The 23,919-nt window shown below is 37.3% G+C and overlaps 1 protein-coding gene across 2 annotated transcripts; it reads right to left on the bottom strand.

Moving 5' to 3' along the window:
• Window positions 1-518: 518 nt before the first annotated feature.
• LOC102698972 (MSL complex subunit 3) lies at window positions 519-22,153 on the bottom strand. 2 transcript variants are annotated; one of them, XM_015361778.2, is made up of 13 exons: window positions 21,898-22,153; window positions 20,301-20,383; window positions 19,315-19,410; window positions 18,585-18,685; window positions 14,430-14,527; window positions 14,030-14,152; window positions 12,328-12,488; window positions 11,437-11,595; window positions 9,075-9,340; window positions 8,305-8,414; window positions 7,079-7,178; window positions 6,229-6,313; window positions 519-2,194 (listed from the first exon to the last, which is right to left on the bottom strand). In XM_015361778.2, exons 1-13 carry the CDS (start codon window positions 21,994-21,996, stop codon window positions 2,095-2,097), a joined length of 1,581 nt encoding a protein of 526 aa, XP_015217264.1. In that variant the 5' UTR covers window positions 21,997-22,153; the 3' UTR covers window positions 519-2,094. The 2 variants fall into 2 exon arrangements, with proteins under 2 accessions (XP_015217264.1, XP_006637962.1); XM_006637899.3 differs by having other exon boundaries at window positions 9,075-9,337.
• Window positions 22,154-23,919: the final 1,766 nt, after the last annotated feature.

The following is a 23,919-nucleotide window of genomic DNA, read 5'->3' as shown; positions in this document are numbered from 1 at the left end:
TATTTTCCTAAACAATATGTTTACAATCAAATTCATCCAAAACAGCACCCACTAGTACCATATCTGATTTAACTTTTTAACTGCATTCATAATCTACAGGCAGTATTAATATAAAACCACATTAATGCACTTCTGAAATTTAATGCAAAATCCTTTTGAATTCACAGATACAGAAAACTAAAATAAGAAGACATACTTATTAACTTTAATAATATACTTAGTTGGCAACCATTCACTATACAGTACATCACCTTAATGCCAACATTTTATATGCATCACAATGCAATAAAAATAAAAATCTTGTGATTTTCTAATTTTCTAGTGAGAAACTCCTGTATTCTGGAAACACTCATTCACCTCCACAACTATATCCTGTTCCAATTCATGGTCATTTTACACAGGACAAATGTAAATTAGAACTCCATGAAATGTTTTAAACATTCTCCTCCTGAAACCATTTTGATTAAATACCACTTAACAAGCCAAATGTATGAACAATATCTTCAAAAACAGATGGGTTTGTTAAAATTGTTTTATTGCAAATGAGGAACAGGATGCTTTTGACATTCATTCCTGTATTATCTAGCAAACATGCTTTACATCAATGTTAATGGTTAGCTGTAATGAAACAGTGCAGACAGAATCAAGAGTTAAGCCCTCCAGCCACTCTGAAAACTGCTGATGTCAGAGCAAGTATGCCACATTCACAGTCATAACTCCCAGAAACAATGGTTTCCAAAAGCTTCATTTGGTCAGGTTCATCAGCTTGGCTTTTCCTTTTATTGTTTCTTCCAGCTGGAGTTACTATAAGTTAAATTACATTGATCAGAATCTGCCAAACCTCAAATAGAACAACTGAAGGGTAAACTACACCAGTAAGCTAACCCACTACATTAACAACTCAAATCCATTTGACTCAGGAATTTCTCAACAATAACAATTTGTTTTTTTAAACATTTATAAAGCTAAAAGACTACATTTTGCATTTTAAAATATAGATGTATCAGGATTGGCAGTTTAAAAAAATGACTACGATCTCGGTAGATCACAGAATTGCTCCTGCATGAAAAAGGAACTCTTCAAGTCGTGCACAATACAAATCTGATAAATCTTGCTTGGATTTATTGATCTAGCTTTAAACATTTAAAAAAGAAAACATTTTAACCAAATCTGAGAGAACATGGCAAGATAACAGAAAATACAAATCGCATTTTTGATCCTATGGTTGTAAGCATACTTTAGGCATTAACTGGATTTTTAACATTTACATTATGTATCAAACTAGTTAAATTTGAGAAAATTAATCAAATCTGATTTAAAGAGTTGGCAATTTCCCATGTTTACACCATTGTGTATAGTAAGGGTAATGTACAAAAAAACACCTTTACTTTGTGTAAATGTAATACATTCTGACAAAGAAAAAGACTGCAATTAAATTGGTGTTTTTATATTCTAAGTTACATATAAACAGGATCAGTGATATTTATAAAATTTGGAAAACGTAAGATTACAGTAACTGTCATTTACAGAAATACAATAAATAAAGCAATTACCTAAAAGAAATGAACATCCAATTTACAACAAAAACATTATTTTGTGCCTTTAAGCAAGCTATGAACTGAAATAAACAAAACACGAATAATATTTCAACGTGACTGCTAGCAGAACATGAAAAGCACAAAACATTACAGATATTTCAGACATGACAAAGTAATTCCTATTTACATGCAGCACTTGACTACTCCTCAGACAAAAAAATACCAGAACCAGAAATGCTTCAGTATGAAGAGGAAACAGTCATTTTGCATTCAAAGTCAATGTAAGGCTCTCAGGCAAACAAGAAACGCTTGCTTCCCGGTCTGAAGATTGAGTAAAGTTTAAAAACTGTATACGGGTTCATTCTTCAACACCACCAAACAGGAGGAAGCAATTCCATTTCAGCAACTTTAAATGATGCAACTTGTCCACTTTCTGGTAAATGAAGGTCATTCATAGTCCTCTAAAGCTTTGGCTCTAGCTACAGGGCATGAAAATCTGCAAAGTAATGATCGCTTCCCGAAATGCTTTGATTGGTTTCCTTTTTCAACATGAGCGTCAGTAGATTGCCCGCGGATGTTTCATGCTGTAGTGAGCCTCTGATGCAGATACATAGGCAGATTCCGGGAAGAAATCCTCATGATAATCAGCCAAAAACCTGCATTGAAAAATAAAAGATCTTTTCCTTAAAAAAAACAACAACAACTACATTTCAATGTGTTGGTGATATCATGATTACATCATGTTAGTCTTTTGGCACTGCATGCTTGATTATGGAAAGAAAATCAAGTGTTAAACTAAAAAAGCATGAATAGATTAACAGTAAACAAATGTTCAAACCACCACCCTCTCGTTACATCTTCAATTAAAAGAAAATCAAAAATCAGTTGCTGTATACAAGACCTAAAGTCTGCCCTAACAGGGCAGCAAGTGTAGGTCAGTGAGTAGGCACTACACACAATTACAGCTGCTTATTCACACAACAGATTCAGAACAAACAGAGTAAATCCAAGCAGAAAAGCAATGTTTTTATTAAATGTTTTTTTTTCACATTTATCCCCATATAACCATATATATAAAATATCTTGATTCGGATCTGCTTTACATTGCTATATACATGAGATTGATATTAGAAGAAAAAAAATCAATTTCAGGGCTTTGAAAAGGCTACAATGTAACTTTGCATCAGCTTTTTATGTAGGCCAGATCCATTAAAATAATTTGCTTTAACTGAACATGGCCTAAAACTTAATCAAATCAAGCTAATCAAAAAGCTTTAAAGATATTTTTCACGGCTTTTTTAAAACTTTGCTGCTGATATAATTTGGTTTCCATGGTTGCTCAGGAACATCAAAGGCATAAAATTCAAACAACCAAAAACCTGAAACACAGAAATCTTGCCTTTCTACAGTTAAAGTGTCAGAGTACTTAAATTATCTGAAAATCAGAACGTAAATATTACACAGACAAAATATTTTATTGCCCAATAAATAAATGCTTAATGCCATTAAATGTTTCAGTCTCCCTCTTAAATGAACCTTAAACTGAAAAAAAGTTATGTTAGTCTTACTTACAAAAATTGAGGAAAAGTGCTATTGACTTGCAAAGATTCTTCCGGGAAACGATTTAGATTTTTAGATTACAGCCTGAAAGCTACCTCTAATGGGACACATTCTCCTGAAATAACCCAATTCCAAAGTTGGAAGAAAATCTCTAGTCTAATCAAAAATAATCCTACATGTTCTTAGTTTCGGCTGTTCTGACAAATCCTTTAAATCTTGCCATCAAATCTTAGCTTCTTGACTCTTAATCTTATGCCCACAATTATCCTCATAATCCAAGAAATACATCACTCTGTTCACACTTAGGTTGTCTGACACTTAAATGGCATATTTATACATCACGTATCCAACACTTAAATTTAGATGAAATATTCAATCGAAAGTACTACTAAAACGTGAACTGTTGTAAATCAATATTGAATCAAAAAAAGTCTAGCAATGGCAGGATAAAAAGGTTGTGGAAGTGAAATAGCAGTGGACCCTCGATTTTTCAGGGTCTCCTAGTTTCAGTCAACACAAATCCTAGCGCAAGACTTCCAACACTAAAAAGGTATTTATATAACCATATAACCATTGCAAAAACAATCCAGCGTACTTATGCCTACATATGCCAGGCCATATGTAAACTGATTAGAATTCACTTATACATAATGATTTATTTTTAAAGACCCTTAAACAGACTAAAATGTTCATTTCTACAAAACAAGCAATAAAAGAAATCCAATATACTCCAGAAAACACACTATATTGTATCCTAACTGTCTGTAACAATTTAACAAATGTTCCTTAGCTACATTATGCTTTAGCACAGACTAGTGGTTGAAGAACACTGCAATGCAGTCGTTTAAAAAATCCGCTATATTCTACAGAAGATTGTTCCGCTGGATTTAAAGATTAGTTTTCATGTCACTAAATGCATTATATAACCACAAAAATCTTCTTCTGTTCAATGTCTCAGTAAAAGTATAATACCCTGCCCTGACAAAAATCAGTCTGTGACTGACCCGTAACCTTTACTTCTTCTTAACAGTTATCCAAAACATCAAAATATATTAGTCAATAATCATAAGATGTTCTTGTTTATGTACCTCCTCTTTCATGAATCACTTATGCTCTGTTTTTAGACTGACAAAAAAGGAACACATTTTATTGTAATGCATTCTAAGAATAACTTGTAAATTTTGGTTAGTTTTAATCACATCTAATAAAGGTGTTCCATTAAAATATGACAATATACATGTCTTAAGCACATTCTATTTCATATTTCCCATAATTAACAATATTTTCCTGAAATTTTGGGCTGCAGAAAAATGTAAGAATGTTAGAGCTGGACATTCCTTTCTCTGGACTGGTTCTAGGTAAGCTGTATGTTCTGTGGTGACCACAATTGTCGGATAAAAGTAGATGAAAAGCACAGATCAGGACACGTGTACAGTACCTACAATATCCCTGTCAGTACGGTCTATTCGATCAAGAAATGGAAGGTGCACCATGCCCACAACATACCACCTAGATAAGGCCATCTCTACAAACTGAGCGACCAGGCAAGGAGGAAACTGGTAAAGGGTGCCACTATAAGGCCAACTCATGAAAGAGCTCAAGAGATCAATTGCTGAGATGTGAAAATATTTGAATTGGTCAGTGATTTCCCTGACATTGAGCACTTCACAAAGCTGCCCTACAAAGCTAAGTGGACAACCTATCTCTTATTGCTCATGGAGTTTGTACCAACGCAAACGAGTGGTCCTGAAAAACGTAACAAATGGTGTTGTGGCCAAATGAGACCAAGTGGAACTTTTTGGTCTGAGTTACAAGCATTATATGTTGGGTCTGTGCCAAACCACACATCTCCCAGTCTGTACCTTTCCCACAGTCAAGCATAGTGGCGATTTCTGACATGTCTGCACTGTTTTAGTCTCCTGCACTATTTTGAATTTTCACTTTAATATTTCTACATTCATCCCAAATCTCAGAGCAACAGCACTATCCACGTGACAGGGCTCAGTTGCAGTACATCAGCTGAGGTGAGGGAAAAGCATTTCAGAATTCAGTGGTTCACTCTGTAGTTTAATTGTGCTTCACTGTTACAAGTATTTCAAGCACTCTAATAAATTAAATATAATCTTGGGAGCCCTGATGAAACTTGACAATTAACAAACCTGGCAGGAAAAATGTTTAAGATGGAATATTAAAGAGTAAGGACCTTTAAGTACTTATTTGGAGAGAACTACTTTCATAATTTTATTCTCCATCCACTTTTATAGAGAACTACCCTCTTTACACTTAGCAGGAGGTAGCAGTGCTTCTGACTCCAGCCCAATACTACACAATTATCCAACAAGGACCACCCAATGCTACAGGTCACGACTGTGCTCCATCCAGGACTCAAACCTCCACGATGCTCTTGGCTAGGAACAGGTTCAATTCCCAAAAAGAGTACCATGTGCCATCAAAGCAGCACTGGCTCTCTTGGCATAAAATCCAAGCTACGAATCTCAAATGAAAACATAGGAATTGGCTTTTTTCCCCAAATATTCAAGAATACATTTGCACAAAACAATTTTGTGACGTAGCACTCCCTTTATATCACAGTTTATTAATAATTTCACAAACACACATGTTCAAAAACACTATTTCATAGGTTAAAATACAGATGGGCTTCCATGCTTTTAACATTGTTTTTTGTTGTGTAGGGAATACCATTCTAAAATGTCCTTTTAGGCTAAAGATGGTCGTTAAATTTCTTATTGCCAACTTGGTAAGACTCCAGGACATGAGTGCATAATCTGATTGTTCTTCAACTAAAAGTAAACCAGCTGCAATGCCATCCAAATTGCAGAAACAGATTAATAAAGTGAGCATTTGATTAAACACCCCCAATGTCTTTATAAATCTATCAACAGGCTACAGAGATGCATCTCTGTCAGACTAAGAAAATAACTGGCAGGAGTCACAACCGGCAGGAGTGAACAAAAAAAACAAGTTTACAGGTGAATGTTTGATTAATGGGTTTTGTACACAGCAGATTAATATAAATGTCAAAGTAAGCAAGCCAGCTATAAATCAGGGCAAATCTTCTATTTATACAAAGTGGAGAGTACAACTGTCCTAGGTGAAGTCAAGAGTTTACCTCAGGAAAAGCTCCAGATGCTTCACTAAGGCCCTTAAGTTCTTTTCAGGAATGTGCATCTTCCCCAAGATCTCCGGAAGTTTCACTGAACCAAACATAAACAGACATTAATGGTTTCGACTACTGTACCATAAGGACCACTGTAATAAAATGAGATAAAAAGGGATTTCGAAGACCAGAGTGCACCAATGAAATTACCATTCATGCGCACGTTATGAAGGCAGGTTCAACGCAGCGCATGATATGACAGGTTTCTCTAAAAAGGGAAAACAGGTTTCTTTTCCTTCTCAATCCCTCTGTAAATGGATGTTTATGATAAACATGCATATTGAATTTTGCATGATAGCCAGTTGTTTTTTGACAAGCTGTCTAGTGTCATCATAGTGTGCATGGAGTCTCTGTGACCCTCCGTATCTATTGTTTGAGGCCTCTGTTTCCGCAAGCTAAGTCAGAACCCTCTCTTGCAATTCAGATGCATGGGGCTTTTATGAACAATGGGTTTTTCACTCTCAGGTTTGCCAACTGGTTCAACAAGCTCTGTCTCTTATGCGATGGTCGCTCACTCATCGACAGCTTTCCAAGCCTTCGCCGAGTCTTTCATCTGCTGGATTTTATCCCGACCACCTTCATTCAATATTCGCATTTCTATATGCAGGAGCATGCTTCCCCATTTTTCTAGCGAAAATGCCAGTGTTCATCTTTCTGGGGGAATGTTGTGCCAAATATCTTAGTTGTTTCCCCCCCCCACCTTCTGTTCCTTTACGTTAAGCAATAAAAGCCAAGCAGCACCTCAAAAAGACTATACAATGTTTTTTTGTTTTTGTTCTGAAATGAGAGAAAAAACACACACCAAACAGACGCAGCAGGTGCTGCGATCCATACACGTAGGATGGAGGAGGTGGCTGGTCACTCTGTGGATAGTTGTCAGGAGTCAGCTTCCAGCTTAGCACCTGAGTACAAAAGAGAGACATGGCATTTCTCCATACAATGCTGCCTTAAGGGATGCACTTACCCACCTCACCTGCTGTGGTAACCTGCTGTTTCTCAAGCTGCTTTAAAATAGAAATGCTTACAGCACAGTGACGACATGAACGAAAGTGACAACGCTAAAGCTCTAGGATACTGAGAGACAGCTTTTCTGCCTTATATTATTTGTACTGATTGTGTCTTTCACTTGTTGTATTATGCAGTGCAAAATACCATCTACCGCAGTCATCTGGGAAAACCAGGCCAAAACTGATCTGAAATGCTATCCAGGAATAGTATCTGCCCATAATAACAGGAGCAGAATAATATACAATTATCAAGAAGGGCCTTTTTGTAGGTAAATGTGATTTTGTCTTGAATTGCTGGAATGAATAGGTGAATATACAATACTCAATGAAAGGGATTGAAGATTTTCTGAAAATAAGTTTTGAGATGTTTGCACTAGGTGGGAAGCAAACAGAATTAATAATTGTAGTCCAGCATTTATCTCTGTTATAACCAACACGATGAATTGTGTATTAAAAATTATAGCTTCTTACAAATCTTAAGTGCATCTAAACCAGAGCCTAACTGATGAACACTTCTTGACCAGCTATGAAACGTTTGCTTAGTTTTAGATATCTGTCAGAGGGATAGAAACAAAAATCTTCTCAAGACTAGCTAAATAAAGTATAAAATTATGTTGAGTGTAATCTTCTTCTGTAATGGTGATATTCACTCCACAAAGAAGACTCGAGAAGAGTCAAAGCCCTGTAGATTTTGAATGCACATCTTTGAATACCCTTGGTCTAAATACCTGGATATAGTAGCAGACCACTTAAATCACAGTCTTATACTGAACTACAACTTGTAGCTGTCAAGAATTAGAAGTATCGCTATCCAATCACCAGTTACTGTACCACATCAACTCTCAGTTTATCTTGATAAACCATATTTTTTTGTGTAGCATCAATTCTATGAAGCCACATAAGTACATAATTTTTAGATCGTATACATAGATGCTCTGTCAGTTTCTAAAATAATCATTAAAGCTTTAATTTAAAGATAAACAAATGTGTCTGATTGCACTAGCAAGAGTAAATCAGTAACCTCATTCAGTTCGTTGTTTCTTCTGCTTTCCAGACCAGACAGCATTGAACTTCCTTCCTTGCTGGGCGTGAGAGTGAGAGGAGATGAGGAGCCGCTGTGAACAGGAGTTTCTGAGGGAGGAATGTCATCTGGTAAACACTGTGTTACTGCAGGTCATTAAAATACAATGCACATTTATTTTACTTTATTTTCTTGCTTAAGAAATCATTTATTATGCATTCAAATATGACAACAAGGAATGAGTTATGGTCAGATAAGAAAGTGTAGTCTAAATTAATATGTATTCAAAAATAAAAGTATTTTAGTGCTCAAAAGTAATCTCAAAAGTTAACTGCAATTAACCGACAGCCCTTATATGCATCTATGTACAGTCTATGTTCATATTCACACTCATTTACATACTCACTGTACCTTGCAAAACTTTTTTGGCCCCTTACAATTACATCCCATTTAGTTGAATAAGAACATTTGTTTGAAGTAAATATTCTTAAGTAAACCTCAAATTGAAGACTTAAAAGTTCAAATTAAAAACTAAGGATCAGTGCCTTGCCGTTTTTGCTGAAACTTTATATACACGTGTAGCAGGCCTCTATATACTGCATGGATACATTTGAATATCTGAATACTCCTCAATGTTGAAAGATAATTGATAATTACAAAACTCTACACTGATCACTTCCACTGAACAGTAAATTTTGGCTGTACGTTTCTTTCTCAGCACACCCATGAGACTAAACTTTGGGCCGGACTCGCAGGTAAGGGACACTTACTCTTCTCTATGTTCAGGAAGAACTTGGGCAGCGGTGCAGGCGTGTCTGTGTGGCGGCGCTTAGGCTGCGGGGAGGCACTGCTCTCCGACAGCCGGTCACCCCCGGAGGTGTGGCGCGTGGACCTGCGCAGGGAGTGCAGAGCCTCGGGCTCAGCTTTCTTGCGTTTGGGTGTGGAGACCTCGCCAGCAGGCTGCTGGCTGTCTGTGGACTGCGGCGTGGAGGGGTTCAAGGCAATAGGGCTGGGAGAGCGCTCTTCCAGTGTCCTGCTGGGAGACACGACAGGTCAGCTAATCCTAGGTAAAGACAGCACCGTAGGCACATCTGGACCAGCAGTAACAGCACAATGTGTGGGTACCCCTGAGGGAGTCTACAGAAAGGGCAGCGAAGTATAAATATACAAGACAAGTACCTCTGCAAAGGAGAAGAAACATCTCCATAAACAAAGCCACACATTAAGAATAACACATTTTATTGTTGTTTCAAGAAAAGCCTTGAACTAAGAATTACCAAATAACCTTATAGACAGAATTCTAGTCTCCTCTTGTGGGTAAGCATCCTCTTCCCAAAATATAACGTATACAGTATATAGTAACACGTATAAATGGTGCAATTATGTTAGTATACAGTGGGTGTCTTCACTGTCATCCATCACAATGTGGCTGAACTCTTTCAGGTTGATAAGATTTGAGGGAAAATAATAAAAATGGACACCTCCATAAATTATACAGCCACAAATTTGTATTCATCGTAGTGTTGGTCAACATGAGCTTTCTCTCTGTTTTTTTTTGCAGCCAAACAAATACGTGTAGCTCTTTAAATTCACAGGAATCTTCACATTTATTTAAGCAATTAATCAAACTGATCCCAGCAGATAGAAACTGACCCTCCCGAGAAACGGATGATTTGTGAAGTCAATATCTCACCAGCTCTTTGTCAATATCTCACCAGTGGTTAGGGAAAGGACATGTTCCCAACAGTTTTGTAAGCATACAAAAACCATTCTGAAGCAGACACACTAACACTTCACAAACCAAGGAGAACATGAAAAATTAATAGTAAAAGATTATTTTATGTTTGACATTTGTCAAACCACTGACACTTGTCAAAATAATAACATATACAGTTTATGAAATGACATAACATTTTATAAAGCGGGTATCAGTATGAACTTTAAAATGATTAAGGGTCAAACTGAGTATCTCCTCTTTGCATTTGGTCATGCATATGTGGTCTATATTTCTTCTCTGTGTATTAAAGTATGAAAATTCTAAAAAAAGATTGTGCTCATAAAAAGTAATTAAAAATGACTGACAGGAGAGGGAAATTAATGCATAAACTGTGTTTAAATTCCAATATGATTCCAATAATTCAGCAATATGAAAAGCTTTTTTTAATTAAAAATGCAAATGAGAGCTAAAAAATAAAACGTGAAACATGGGTGAATAATTCCTCATCTCCCTCACCAGGTAATGGCAGGTTCTACCTTGTATAACACGATTCTCAGTTTGATGTCTTTGCAGATACTGAACCCCGGTCACAGTCTTACTCAACCCTTAACTGTAAAAAATACATTAAAAACTGCCACATAGTTATATTTAGTAAAGTTTACTAACAATTATTTGAAGAGTGACAAAATATACTTCACCTTTGAAACAAGTTTTGGCCTAATCCCCAGCAGTTTTAATTCTGGGTAGAAATTCAGGAGGCAGTCTTTACTTAATAAGTAAAGTTCCCTATGCTTGCTTCTTCAAAAAAACAAAACAAAACGGAACCTACTTAACTTAGCTTTGTGCTTAATAATACAAACTATTTCACATACCTATTAAAATCTGTATTAAAAATAGAATTTTCACTGTTACATGCAGGATATTGACTGAAGCCTGTCGGGACAGCACAGTTTTAAACAAATAGGCTTATACAATACACAAAAAGAACAGAACTATCTTTTCATTCACTCTAGAGAACACAGCAATCTGATCCCTGAAGGGATCTGGACTAATTGCAATTCACTTTTCAGCAGAAAACTAACTTTTGTACAGTCATTGCAATGACTCGATTTCTCTTGATAGACATCTAAATAAAAATGTCTTAGGTTAATTAAAAACACTATATTCACACTGGAAACTGGATTTAGAAACATCCGGAATAAACACTGCATGTGGACTTGAAATTTAACCAAAAGAAAACCGTCAACGTTTCCAAAACAGCTGGATGACATCATTGCGCCCAATAACGACAAAATAGGCCTAATGGCCTCCTTTCATTTGCAACCTTTCACCTGTTTGTAATAATTATTTATTCCTCTTTCTCTTAAAAAGTCAGACTTTAAATGCACTTCAGCACTGTGACATAGATTTTGTACCTGCTAGTAGTGGCTGAGCTCTCCTTTATGGGCAGAAAAAGCTTGGACGAGCTGACCTTCTTGAACTGAGCATGCTCATATGGATAAAGCAGAATCATTGGGAGCGTAAAATCGAATGTTATCCGCAAGCCATCCACCATTTCTTTACAAAGCTCTTCACTTAAAGAGGAAAAAAAAACATTTAGAATTAAGACTATACACGCATGTAAATGGCAAAGTCAGGTTCAGCTTACTAAGCATTAAACATTTATTTGTTCAATAGAGGTGCCAGAGTGTGGCTTTATAAGTAACCTCTTGCAGTAAGAGGAGTTCTTACTGATGAGTTCCAAATTACAATTAAATAAGTATTGCATATGTTTTTCAAAGTAAAAAATAAGACCATTTTGGACAAAAAACTGCCCCAAAAAATAAATCTGACAAAAAGAACTCAAGGTAATGTTAATTATAAAGGTACTGTGAAAATAACTTGATATATAACAGATATACAGCTGGTTTAAAGCATGACTGAAAAGCAAAGTCAATGTTTATCAAGCACTATCCTCTGGACTCCTGAATACTCAATATTCACGGAGATAAATTATGACATTGTCTCTTATAATTCGTCTTATTTTGTCTCTTGGGTCCCACAGCACTACAGTATAAACCTAATTAAAAGTCATGTTTTTCTATTTTACCAGCTTCTCTTAATTGAAGTCTTTAGATTTAGATTTGACAAGTCATCTTTTTCTAAAACCTAAAAAGATTACATCTCAAATTACATTTTCGGTGACACTAAAAATCATACATACCAACAACTATACATTAAAGCACATGTGAAGAAAATACGCTTAATTACTGAATCAAATAATTAAATATTCCTGCATCCAATCTGTTGTACCAAGTTCAACTTACTTCTTCTCCGGTGGGACATAATGAGGGTTGAGGTTCATCTGAGTAGCTGTCTGATGGTGGCGAGATCTTTCGTTGGCTGAAAAAGCTGCATTTATTGTAAAATGCTTTACATAGGACTCCAGGATGCTTACAATGTTCATCTGGCAAGGAAGTTTGACCAGCTATTAAATTTAAAAAAAGCAACAATTAAATAGAACAAAATACCAAAGGAAACTGAGCAAACAGATGAGGCTAAATACCATAAATATCAGTACAAAAAATCTCCAAACAGTTTTATACTAGGATTTGTAGAATTGTTTAGCACACAGGAGCCAGATGGCATGTAATGAGAACATCATAAAACTCCTAAGTAGTCCAGCAGTCCTGCCAGTGGTAGGAGAGACACACCACAGGCTAGAATGATTAGGTATGCTCATTATGTGTACTCTCACATCATGCAGTACAAAGATATGAGGACAGCAGTCTTCATTTCGCTTCAGTCAGTATGTCACCATAGTACTGTATATCCACATTTCACATGCTTCGCAAATCAAAGACTGATTCTTGCTGGTGATTTTGCTTTCCCTTATACATTAATTACATCTTGAATGTCACAAAAAAAAACTGATAAGGGACTCCAGACATGATTTGGCCAGGACACCACAAATCTTGTCTTTTGGGTAAGCAATGCACCTCCCAAGAAGTACACTATGAACCACAGCATCTAAGCTCTCTAGTAATTTTAGGTTCATGGGTGCCAACAGGGAGCAAAGCATAGGATTCTTAGTGCATGAAATGAAACTTTCAATAATTTCTCTCCTACATCCATCCCATTGCAGTGCAAGTGAAACACGACTTACTTTAGTTTGGTCATTTTTTACATAAGACTTGCACATTACCTTACATAAATGTGTCAATGAACACCACTTTGCACATCACCTTAATAAATGTCAATAAAATAAAGGATTACTTATGGTAACTCTTTAAACAAATTAGTATTGCAGTGATAGTACTCTGCAAAATATACTAGTAAGGTTTCACCAAATAAGATAGAGCAGCATTTTAAATACCTTAGAGCAGCATCAAAACAATCTCTAAATGCCAATAAGAGAAAATAAAAAGTCTTGCACAATTACTGTGATGTTATCTTTTTTGTGCAACACATATGGATAAATTTGGGAAATTAAAACTAATTTCTCTGTAGAAAGAGAAGATCTTCTGCTGTAGTATGACATCTTTAATGTGAATTCCTGATGTGCAAATAAAATAAACCTAAGGATGCAAAATACAATTAGACAGTGAAAAGAATTATTCACAATGTCTGCATAATGGTTGCTTTTCTATGAAGGACCTTATGGTACCGTACTATAAACTCCAATCATCTAAGCTTTGTGCACAAAGCGGCAACATTTTAATACAAAAGTGCAATTATTGCCTTAGCGCACTGGAGATTAAAGGTGAGTTTAATGGGGGTGAAATTAAATTATCAAGAATTACTGCTACAATAAAGCCGTGAAACCTATGAGATCATCAGACTACACTGGCAGGCAGGGACATGCACTATTATCCAATTTCTTTTTCCCCAGCATGAAAATGGAATGTTATGAGCTCTCTAAATGCTGCTAATCCCAAAACAACAATCAGAAGAGGGGGTTATTTTTGTACCGCAGACTTCAGCTTGCGTCTTCAAAGACTGCCAAATGTCAGACATTCTGTTCCGTACCTTCTTCCTTTTGTTAATGTAGTAGCAGTCATCTTCCAGTTTCTTCTTCAAAACCTCAGGGATTTCAATGTTTATTGCCTTGTCCTCAGTTTCCTTCTTTGGATGAGTTTCTTGTTCTTCTTTCTAAGGTAAAAGAAGCAAAGCTAGCAAAGTTGGCAATTATGTGAAGAGATTTAACATTTCTGGAAATACATTTTATTGTATTTAAGATACTCATATTTCCTTAACATCCAGCTGTGTGTGCATTTTGATGTTCATGATTCATATTTTAGCATGTTTTTCACTAGGCACTTGGTTGACTTGGTTTCACTCGGCACCTTTTCTCTTACTGGCATCTTAATATTCCATAAAATGAACTAAAATTAAGTGACTAACCACTTAATGTAGGGCATAATTTTACCATTTCTGCAGTTTCTTCAATATCAGACTCCTCACTTTTCAATGATTCTACGTCCTCTGAATCGTCCTCGTCACTGTCTTCTGAAGAGGACGTTAAAGCTTAAGAAAACACAAAAAACATTTTGTAAAAATTTGCAATGGTTTGGAAAGAAAAACAAATATTTTGCAATGTGAGGGACTGGGTTGCAGCAATATGGCACCTCTATCACAAAGACCTAACCCTGGCATAGTGTTTCATCAATCCTCAGGTGTGTTGACAACGTAAAAACAAAATCTAGTTATCATATGCTCTGCATACCCCTTTTCAGACGTGGGACACAGCAGGATGTCACAGTTGCAATGCTCATCTTCACACTGCCAATAAAACTGACGGATAAGATAAGATATTCTTTTTTCTTTGCATTGACAGCAAAATCCATCAATAGGAAGTAATGATATTCATTAAAATCACTATAATGATGAGCAAAACTGTTAATGTGTACAAAAACCAAACATGCTGAAACCAAATGTGTAAGAAATCCACACACCTATTCTAAAAACATAATAGATAAAAGGACACATCTGTTATACAACATATTGTGACACGTGTAGGAAAGCAAATTCAACTTATAAAGACTGATTGGGCTGCTAGAATATTATCCTGTACAAAACTGAAATTACAAATTAAGTAATGCATATACCGTCTCCTTAGAAAATATGGCTTCCTCTATCTTGTAAAAATAGTAGCAGATTAACTGTGTATTTTGGATTATAATTTATATGGTAATTCAAACATCTGTCCCTGTCTCTTCTACTAAAAGAAGTGTGCATCTGAGCAAACAGAAGACCCTATGAAAGGTTATAAATTAGAGGATGCCATTCGCGCCACATACTGGAGCCTGTTTGTTAGTAGCTAAATAATCCGAGGATCTCATCTAGCAGTTTCTTTATAAAACCGATGGTATCTGCCTGCTCAAGACTCCTACAAACCTTTCTGTACAAAGGTGTGCATCCTGTCCCAAGTTTAAAATTTGTTTTCTGAATAAACTGCTTATTAAAAATTAAAACAAATTTCAAATTTATTCTGCGACTGATCTAAATAAGAAGCTTCTGAGTGACTGGTAGCACACTGATCAAAAGATAACTTGGCACAACCGACAATGCATTTACGCAGGGTAGTCTTTGAAGTACAACATTAGTTTAAGACATTAAGTATAATAATAATTATTAATTGCTTACACTTATATAGCGCTTTTCTGGACACTCCACTCAAAGCGCTTTACAGGTAATGGGGACTCCCCTCCACCACCACCAATGTGCAGCATCACCCTGGATGATGCGACGGCAGCCACAGTGTAAGGGCCAATGGGAAATTTGGCCAGGATGCCGGGGTTACACCCCTACTCTTTTACCTGGATGGGAGACCTCCTGGGAAAAAGGTTGCTGCTGGAAGAGGTGTTAGTGGGGCCAGCAGGGGGTGCTCATCCTGCGGTCCATGTGGGTCCTAATGCCCCAGTATAGCGATGGGGACACTATACTGTAAACAGGCACGGTCCTTCGGATGAGACATAAAACTGAGGTCCTGACTCTCTGTGGTCATTAAAAATCCCAGGGCGTTTCTCGAAAAGACTAGGGGTGTAACCCCGGCGTCCTGGCCAAATTTCCCATTGGCCCTTACCAATCATGGCCTCCTAATAATCCCAATCTATGAATTGGCCACATTACTCTGCTCTCCTCCTCACTGATAGCTGATGTGTGGGGAGCGTTCTGGCGAACTATGGCTGCCGTAGGATCATCCAGGTGGATGCTGCACATTGGTGGTGGTGGAGGGGAGTCCCCATTACCTGTAAAGCGCTTTGAGTGGAGTGTCCAGAAAAGTGCTACGCATTCATTGCTGGATTGTGATGAGCTCCAGCTTTCCTGTCACCCTGAATTGGATGAAGCAATTACGAAAAAAATGGATGGATGGATTAATGTTATGCACATTTATGCATTTTGTATTGCAGAGCTATGCACGACCAATTTACCTTAACGAAGAGAGGGCTGTCAGGAATATAAACAATACACCTCTTTAAAAAACAAAGTTAATTTCTCAGACATCACTTATTTCAAAAATAAAATCCATCTTCCTACATTCACATGCAATTAAATATTAATTCTCTCAAGCAAATACTGAGTTTTTATATACTTATATAGTGCTTTTTATTAAGTCTGTGGATCATGTTACTGATTAAATGTTTGTTGTGTCATTTTCATTGATTATTCACAACTGATGGATACTCTTCAGTGACTTTGACTGTTGTATAAGCATTAAATCATCTGGTTAATGAAAATCAAATGTGCTCAAGTGATGAGTTGGATTAGCTTGTTGAATGAAAAGAAAAAAAAAACAGAAAGATACTGATATGCCTCATTTGTCAGCAAGACATCACAGGCTTCTTCTATTAGCATGTTGGAAGCTGGCCTGTTAGCACCCTGTTGCTCGCCAACTGCCAGCAATTTCTAACCTGGCAAGATGTGAAGTCTGTTAATGGTGGACAACTATCTGGGAGTCCTTAAGTTACATCACCTTGACAAGACCAAAGAATAAGTCTGAGAAGGATAGTGTGGGAGGAAAGTCTAGTTCCTGGAGAACTCCAATTGTAATGCGTCACAACACCGTGGCCGCATGGAGCTAGACTGATCAAGTCCTGGGACTCCCTCGCTGCCCTTCTTGTGGGTTCAGCCTTACATGACAACAGTTCAACAGGATCATGCATGCTGCTTGTGTAAAAATAAAAAAATAAAAATAAAAAAAGAATTTTCTCCCAGAATCTTACAGGAGACTTATGTTATAGCTGCTCTATCATCCTAATTTGAGCACCATTGAACATGTGTGCGGTGAGCTGGGATGACAAACCATTCAGGGCTCATAGACAGGTGAACTGGCACATGCTTGTCTAGTTTGCACAAGAGGAATGGAAAAGAAGCTCACAAGACAACCTATAACACTACGCCTGGCACAGATATACAGCTTGCATAATTCTATTGTCTTGTGACTTTCATTTGTTAAGAACAAAACCTACTCTGTAAAATAATCCAAGGCATTTTCTAGATGAACAAGTCAATCTGTTGCAGTTCTAAGCTATGTATTTTTTCTCAGTATATGACAAGTGCATAGAATTTTAATGCTCTGACAATGCCACCATAAAATTCTGAATTTAACAATCAACAGAGAATAAACAACACTATTTATTAGGATAAAAAGCAGACTTCAAATTCAGTGGTGGTGTACTGTATTTATGACCATGAGTACAACAATCCTATCAGCTAAGTACTTCTAATATAAAACCATGAAGATGTTTCAGATGCCGATATTCCTTTACCAATATTCCTACCAGTCACCTACTTTTGCCAATTATCAAAGGAAATGCATTTTTAACAAATGTAAGACTTCACTCTAAATATCTACCATGACAAAACACCTTCCAGAACCCCTGGCCAATAAAATGACCAACAGTGGGAAGCAGTCATTAGGACCTGGGACTGGAAGGTCAAGGGTTCAAAGCTCAGTAAATTACTTCCCTCCAGAATGGTACTCTCCCAGACCATCACTAAAAATGTTTCTCAAGACAAAAATCTCAAGTCAGTAGGTTTCTGTCACACAGGTAAAAACACTGCACGGTTATCTTTTATTTTAGACAAATTATTCTTCTGTTGTTTAAAAATGGGTTTAAGTTTCTGCTGCTGTTACCAAAATTACTTTCAGAAAGACAAAATCAGAAAATAAATCGTCAGTGTGAGGTTAGCATAGTATCATTATATGTTTTTGCATATTCTTTATGGGCAAACAGACGACCTCTGCCTGTCAAAGCTGCTGTTCCATTTATCAACAAAATCACCTACATAATTTTTCTCACATTTTGTTTAAGTACAATATCACATATAATGGTATCTTTAAAGCAAGTAAAAATGAAAAGATAACCAAAAATGTCTTAAATTAAAAAAATCATTTAAATCTGCAGACAGGAGAGCTTGACCAGCATGTGTTTACTGGTTATTCCAAAGCCTTTACTGCAGAAAGGCAAACATCTCCCAGTTAAATGACTCCTCTGCAGGCTGTCTGTAAACGGATTACACCTTCAAGACCATTACATGGTCAGTCAAACCATGAGCGCCAAGCCTTTAGAAGACTTACAATTATCATCATTTTCTTCTTTTTCGTCTTCAGGAAGGGTTTTTAACACCGAGTCAACACCTGGAAGACGACAGCGTCGCTTCTTCCATCCCTTTCTCCTCCTGAAAGAGACAAACAGCTTTAAGTAACCTTCCTGAACGCTACACAGTACATAGCAGTACCCACCGAAAAACACTTCAGGGCACAGGCTATTCACAGAGCTATCCTTCAGGCTGTACATGGACTAGGCTGATCCTGATACATTACTAAAACTGAGAATGAGCAGAATGATTTGTTTCAATACTCAATGCCTTACACAACGGGGAGAGTAAACATCACATTGATTAGATTAGTTATTTCACTTTATTACACTCTTATTATAAACATATTTTAGTAGAAAACAAATACACGAGTGTGAACAGACCCTGTATCTGGTTATCTGAAACTAATTATTTGCAAGCACAACACACAGAGAAGACAGTGACTTCCATTGGTGAAGTGACCTTGCTGTGTCTTTGCACCTAGTACAAACACACTATCAGATTCCATCTGACATCTACTACACCAGGGTCAATCCCTACAGCTAAACAGAAGTATCACTGAATAAAACTGTATACATCACAACACAATTTTATGGAAACCTCAAAACAGAATGACATCCATTTTAACATTGTACAAACATTAACAATTACATTTTCTAGGTTAGCATTTCATAGCAAGCAGAGTCTATTTTATTACAGGGTTTTCTTACATGCGAGCCACAGCTTTTCGTGCCAGTTTACGCTGTAATCGGCGGTTTTCATCCGTGTCACGCAGAACATGGTCCTCTGCTGCCCATCTATCCCAGCTGGAAGTGAAAGAGCATGATTCATTACTACTGGGGATTATCTGTCTGAGGTGTCCTTTTCAGTAGAATTACCATGTGTGCTTAGACTGAAGCCTTCGCCATAAATACACCATGAACCGCATGAAAAGACACCTGACATTTCCACAAAATGCTGGACAAGAAATGATTTATCCCCAATTTTGACTAAAGGATGCAGCTTCATTTTTCATAAATTAAAGGGTTAGTGGGCAGATTTGCATGGTGTTTATTTTCTGATACTGATGCGACAGCCAAACCACAGAAATGTGGACAGAAATCATTCAGTTTTCACAATCTGTTTATTGCATTAGAATTTATAAGCGATTCAATAAGACGAAGAGCTGTTTATCGAATAAATTGATTACAATAGCAGCACTAAATAATAGTACAAATGATGAAAGATTATAAGAACAAAGAATATTCCTGATAAACTTGCAGGATATTTCTAAATGGTTAAAAACCTAAGAGTTACAAGAAAGAGGAGGCCATTCTTTCAATTTGGCTCTTTTTTTTACAATAACAAAGTCAAATATTATGTCTGTCAATTCATCTGAAGTTGTTTATTTCAGTATCCTAACTATCCCTGCTGCAAATAAACCAGAGCTATACACAACTTTCAGATATTTCAAAACGGGGTACTGCAACAATAAAACATGCAGGAACAGAAGTTTTCATAAATAAGTAGCATACATTTTGATATTTAAATAGATGTGATAATTTTATCATTTCAGAATTAAATGTACTAACCTGCTTACATATAGATTTCTTGGAATACACAGCTAAATGTACAAACACAAATTATTTATATCAGTAACTAATAGTTGGGGGATACCAGCTGCACAGGATTCTACTTTGAAATAAAATGCACTTACCTTCGGTTCCAACCGTTAAAATGAATCAGATACTCTGGGACCTTTCTTCCCCTTTCATCTTTCCCAACAACAACATCAACAACCTAAAACAGAGATTCATTTGAAATAGCATACTAAATATTGATTTAAATCACAAGAAAGAAACTTAAACAGTACTTTATGGTATAGTGATCAATAATGGATGTTTTTTCTGGTGATCCTGAATTGGCAGCTTGGTGACCAGGAATAGGTACCTATACTGCAGGTAGGAGGTGCAGTGTTTTGGATGAAACATAACTTAGATCCAGTGGCACTGTTGGAAAAAGTAGGGACATCAGCCCCATGCATACCAGCTGAATTCTGCAACCTCTTCTTAGGCCCTCCTTAATTCAAATGATCTTCCTTTCCCACCAAATATATTGTGATTTTTTTTCTTAAATGTTATTAAACATCAAAGAACACAAAGGAGAAAGGGTATCCACCCGCACAGGTGGATACTAATTATTATATGACGTAGTATATGTAAATTGCTCTCTAGAATCAATTCGGATTAAACGCACATGCAATTAATTTGCATTAATGACCCCACTACTTGTACGGGTGTTGGCAGCTAACAGATCCAAGGACCTTATTGAGCCAATTTTTTTTTAACAGAACTCGCGGTAAAAATAGTTTTTGCAGTTTGATCCAGTAATTGATTTTTGTAAATCAATGTAACAATGATAACCTCCAAAATTTCACTGCAAAAAGCAAGCGGATTGAACAAACGTACTTTCAATACATACGCAAGCACTACGTCCTAGCTACTTGGACAATCTTTCAAAACCAAAAAAGGTTTAATGTTTTTCTTCAATACAAAATAGACAACAACTAAGCTGTGTAAAATATGCCGTTTGAAAATAGGGCGGGGAACTACAATGTAGGCACTTTATTCCCAAGACAGTACATATGTGGGTATTTAAATAGGATGAAACGCAGACAGCTACTCATAATGAGGAAAGGAGAAACCTGACTAAAACCCGTTCTTCCGCAACTCAAATATGTCTGTGCATAAAACGCAGGTGAACATTTTGGAAATGGGACTAGCTGCCGAAACTGGAACTGAGGACCCTGACACACGAGGGTCTGAATCTCAGCTGTAACAAAAGTAACCAAGCGATCAAGATGGGCCGGATGTCTCCCAGTCATGTGCAACCTCTCTCCGGTTCTTCTCTCAAACCATACAATGACTACAGCTTTTTATTGAGCCGGCCAACCTACACGTTCACATAACATGTTCGGTTACGGCCTCCTACATACAGGCAGGCCTCAGCCGGAATGCTAACAGTATTTTTTAAATATATTACACACCTCCTTCTCATCAGTAAAATAAATATGTCCCAACACTGAGTTAAAAATAAATTAGGAAACGTAGACGCTACAAAGTAATCCGTTTCCTGGAAACATGCATTGCAGTAACTCGCCAACTCGAGGACATCGGAACAAATCCCAATAAATCGACTTCAACAATAATAAAAAGAATAAATTAAAAATCCAGAGTGCATAAACTGGCGGAGGGACCAGCATAAACTGACTCATTCCCAATTCCTGCTCGGTAAAGCAATACAAGGCTCTTTACCTTTGCATCATAAAGCACCTTGGCCTTTGTGGGGTCTGGTTCGAAACAGAGGACTTTCTCTCCTTTGTGAAATTTAAATTTCATTCCCCGAGAGTTCATTTGTTCATCATGGCGAGCAGGAGAGGAGGAATCTGGACCCCCGCTCCTTAACCCGTTCCGCGCCGCGCCTTATCAAATGAATCCTGCTCCCGAAAGCGGGAAATACAGTCAGGATACGGCTAAGCAATTGGAAACGCGCTACAAGATAGAAGGACTGATCCTACCAGGCCACCGTAGCGCAGCAAGCGTTCTAGTCAGGCACTCGCTCAAGGCAACCCTGTAAACGGAAATCGGGAGTACGGGGTCTTGTTTTGCCATCGAGGCATGCTGGGCAATGTTGTTTTCAACAATGGATTTGTAGATTAGCATTGTTTCAAATGCCCATTTTGCAGGACTGAAATTATTCACTGATTATATGACATTTAATATATGTTTAAAGTTAGTATCTTGTAGACTACTAAATTCAAGTACTAATGGTACAAGCAGGGTAATAATAATAACAATTGCTTACACTTATATAGAGCTTTTCTGGACACTCCACTCAAAGCGCTTTACAGGTAATGGGGACTCCCCTCCACCACCACCAATGTGCAGCATCCACCTGGATGATGCGACGGCAGCCATAGTGCGCCAGAACGCTCACCACACATCATCTATCAATGGGGAGGAGAGCAGAGTAATGAAGCCAGTTTATAGATGGGGATCATTAGGAGGCCATGATTGGTAAGGGCCAATGGGAAATTTGACCAGGACACCCCTACTCTTTTCAAGAAAAACCCTGGGATTTGACCACAGAGAGTCAGAACCTTGGTTTTACATCTCATCTGAAGGACGGTGCCTGTTTACAGTATAGTGTCCACACCACTATACTGGGGCATTAGGACCCACATGGACCACAGGGTGAGCGCCCCCTGCTGGCTCCACTAACACCTCTTCCAGCAGCAACCTTAGTTTTTCCCCAGGAGGTCTCCCACCCAGGTACTGACCAGGCTCACACTCGTTTAGCTTCAGTGTGTGGCCAGTTGTGAGTTGCAGGGTGATATCGCAGGGTATCCTTTTATACAAAAATGTAGTTCTACAATATACATGAAAATTGAACACAAACATTCTAACGGCATTATCCCTTGGATACTTTGTGTGATTTAATTGCTTTACAGTTGCAAAACCTTTCTTACAGTATCAGGAACAGAAAGTTGCACTTGTCAGACTGTTTCCACATCCACTTTTTCTGTAAAGTTTAACTCATTTTGTTAGAGCTAACCATGATACCACTCTGCTGTCGATTATAACTAAAGCAAAACTTATAAAATAAATTGCCTGTATGTCAGATACTGTATAATATCATTATATCTTACCACTTAAGCAATAAAGAGAGTAAATACGAATTACAACACGACTAAGACTTCATAAGTCAGATATTTATTTGCAGTGAAATGTGTCTCTCTCTTTTTAGCTCAAAACAAAAGCTCCAGCCAGACATTGTGCTCTGTACAGCAGTTGTGGTGTACGAATTGACGGAGATGCTGAACCAATACTGCCTGGAGAGCCTGCACATTTCACTCTGAGCAGTTTCCAGCCAAACGGAGTCTGAAGAAAGCATATCTGTGCCCAAGCAATTCTTCACTGCCTCACTATTTTTCAGATTGCCCCATCCTCTGTCACACTCTGTATGATCAACATGCCACATGCAGTGGTGCAAAGTGCTTTCTATCCCGTTTGATAGTAGTTCATTGAACCAAAGATGTCATCCTGTCATTTCTTGAAGGAAACCAGGGTATCGGTTTTAACAACATGGCTGGGCAGCTTGTTCCACACTCCCACAACCCTTTGGGTAAAGAAGTGCCTCTTTTTCTCAGGTTTAAATGTCCCTTATTTATATAAATCTACATACATTTAGTGTACATGGTTTCCTCTTCTTCCATCAAATTCATGTTTCACTGTTCATTCTAAAGAAATCGGCTTGGTTGACACTGTCAGTATCTT

The sequence above is a fragment of the Lepisosteus oculatus genome, chromosome 13 (assembly GCF_040954835.1).
Source record: "Lepisosteus oculatus isolate fLepOcu1 chromosome 13, fLepOcu1.hap2, whole genome shotgun sequence".
NCBI lineage: Eukaryota > Metazoa > Chordata > Actinopteri > Semionotiformes > Lepisosteidae > Lepisosteus > Lepisosteus oculatus.
The sequence above is the reverse complement of the archived record's forward strand: the minus strand, read 5'-3'. Positions and strand labels throughout refer to the sequence as shown.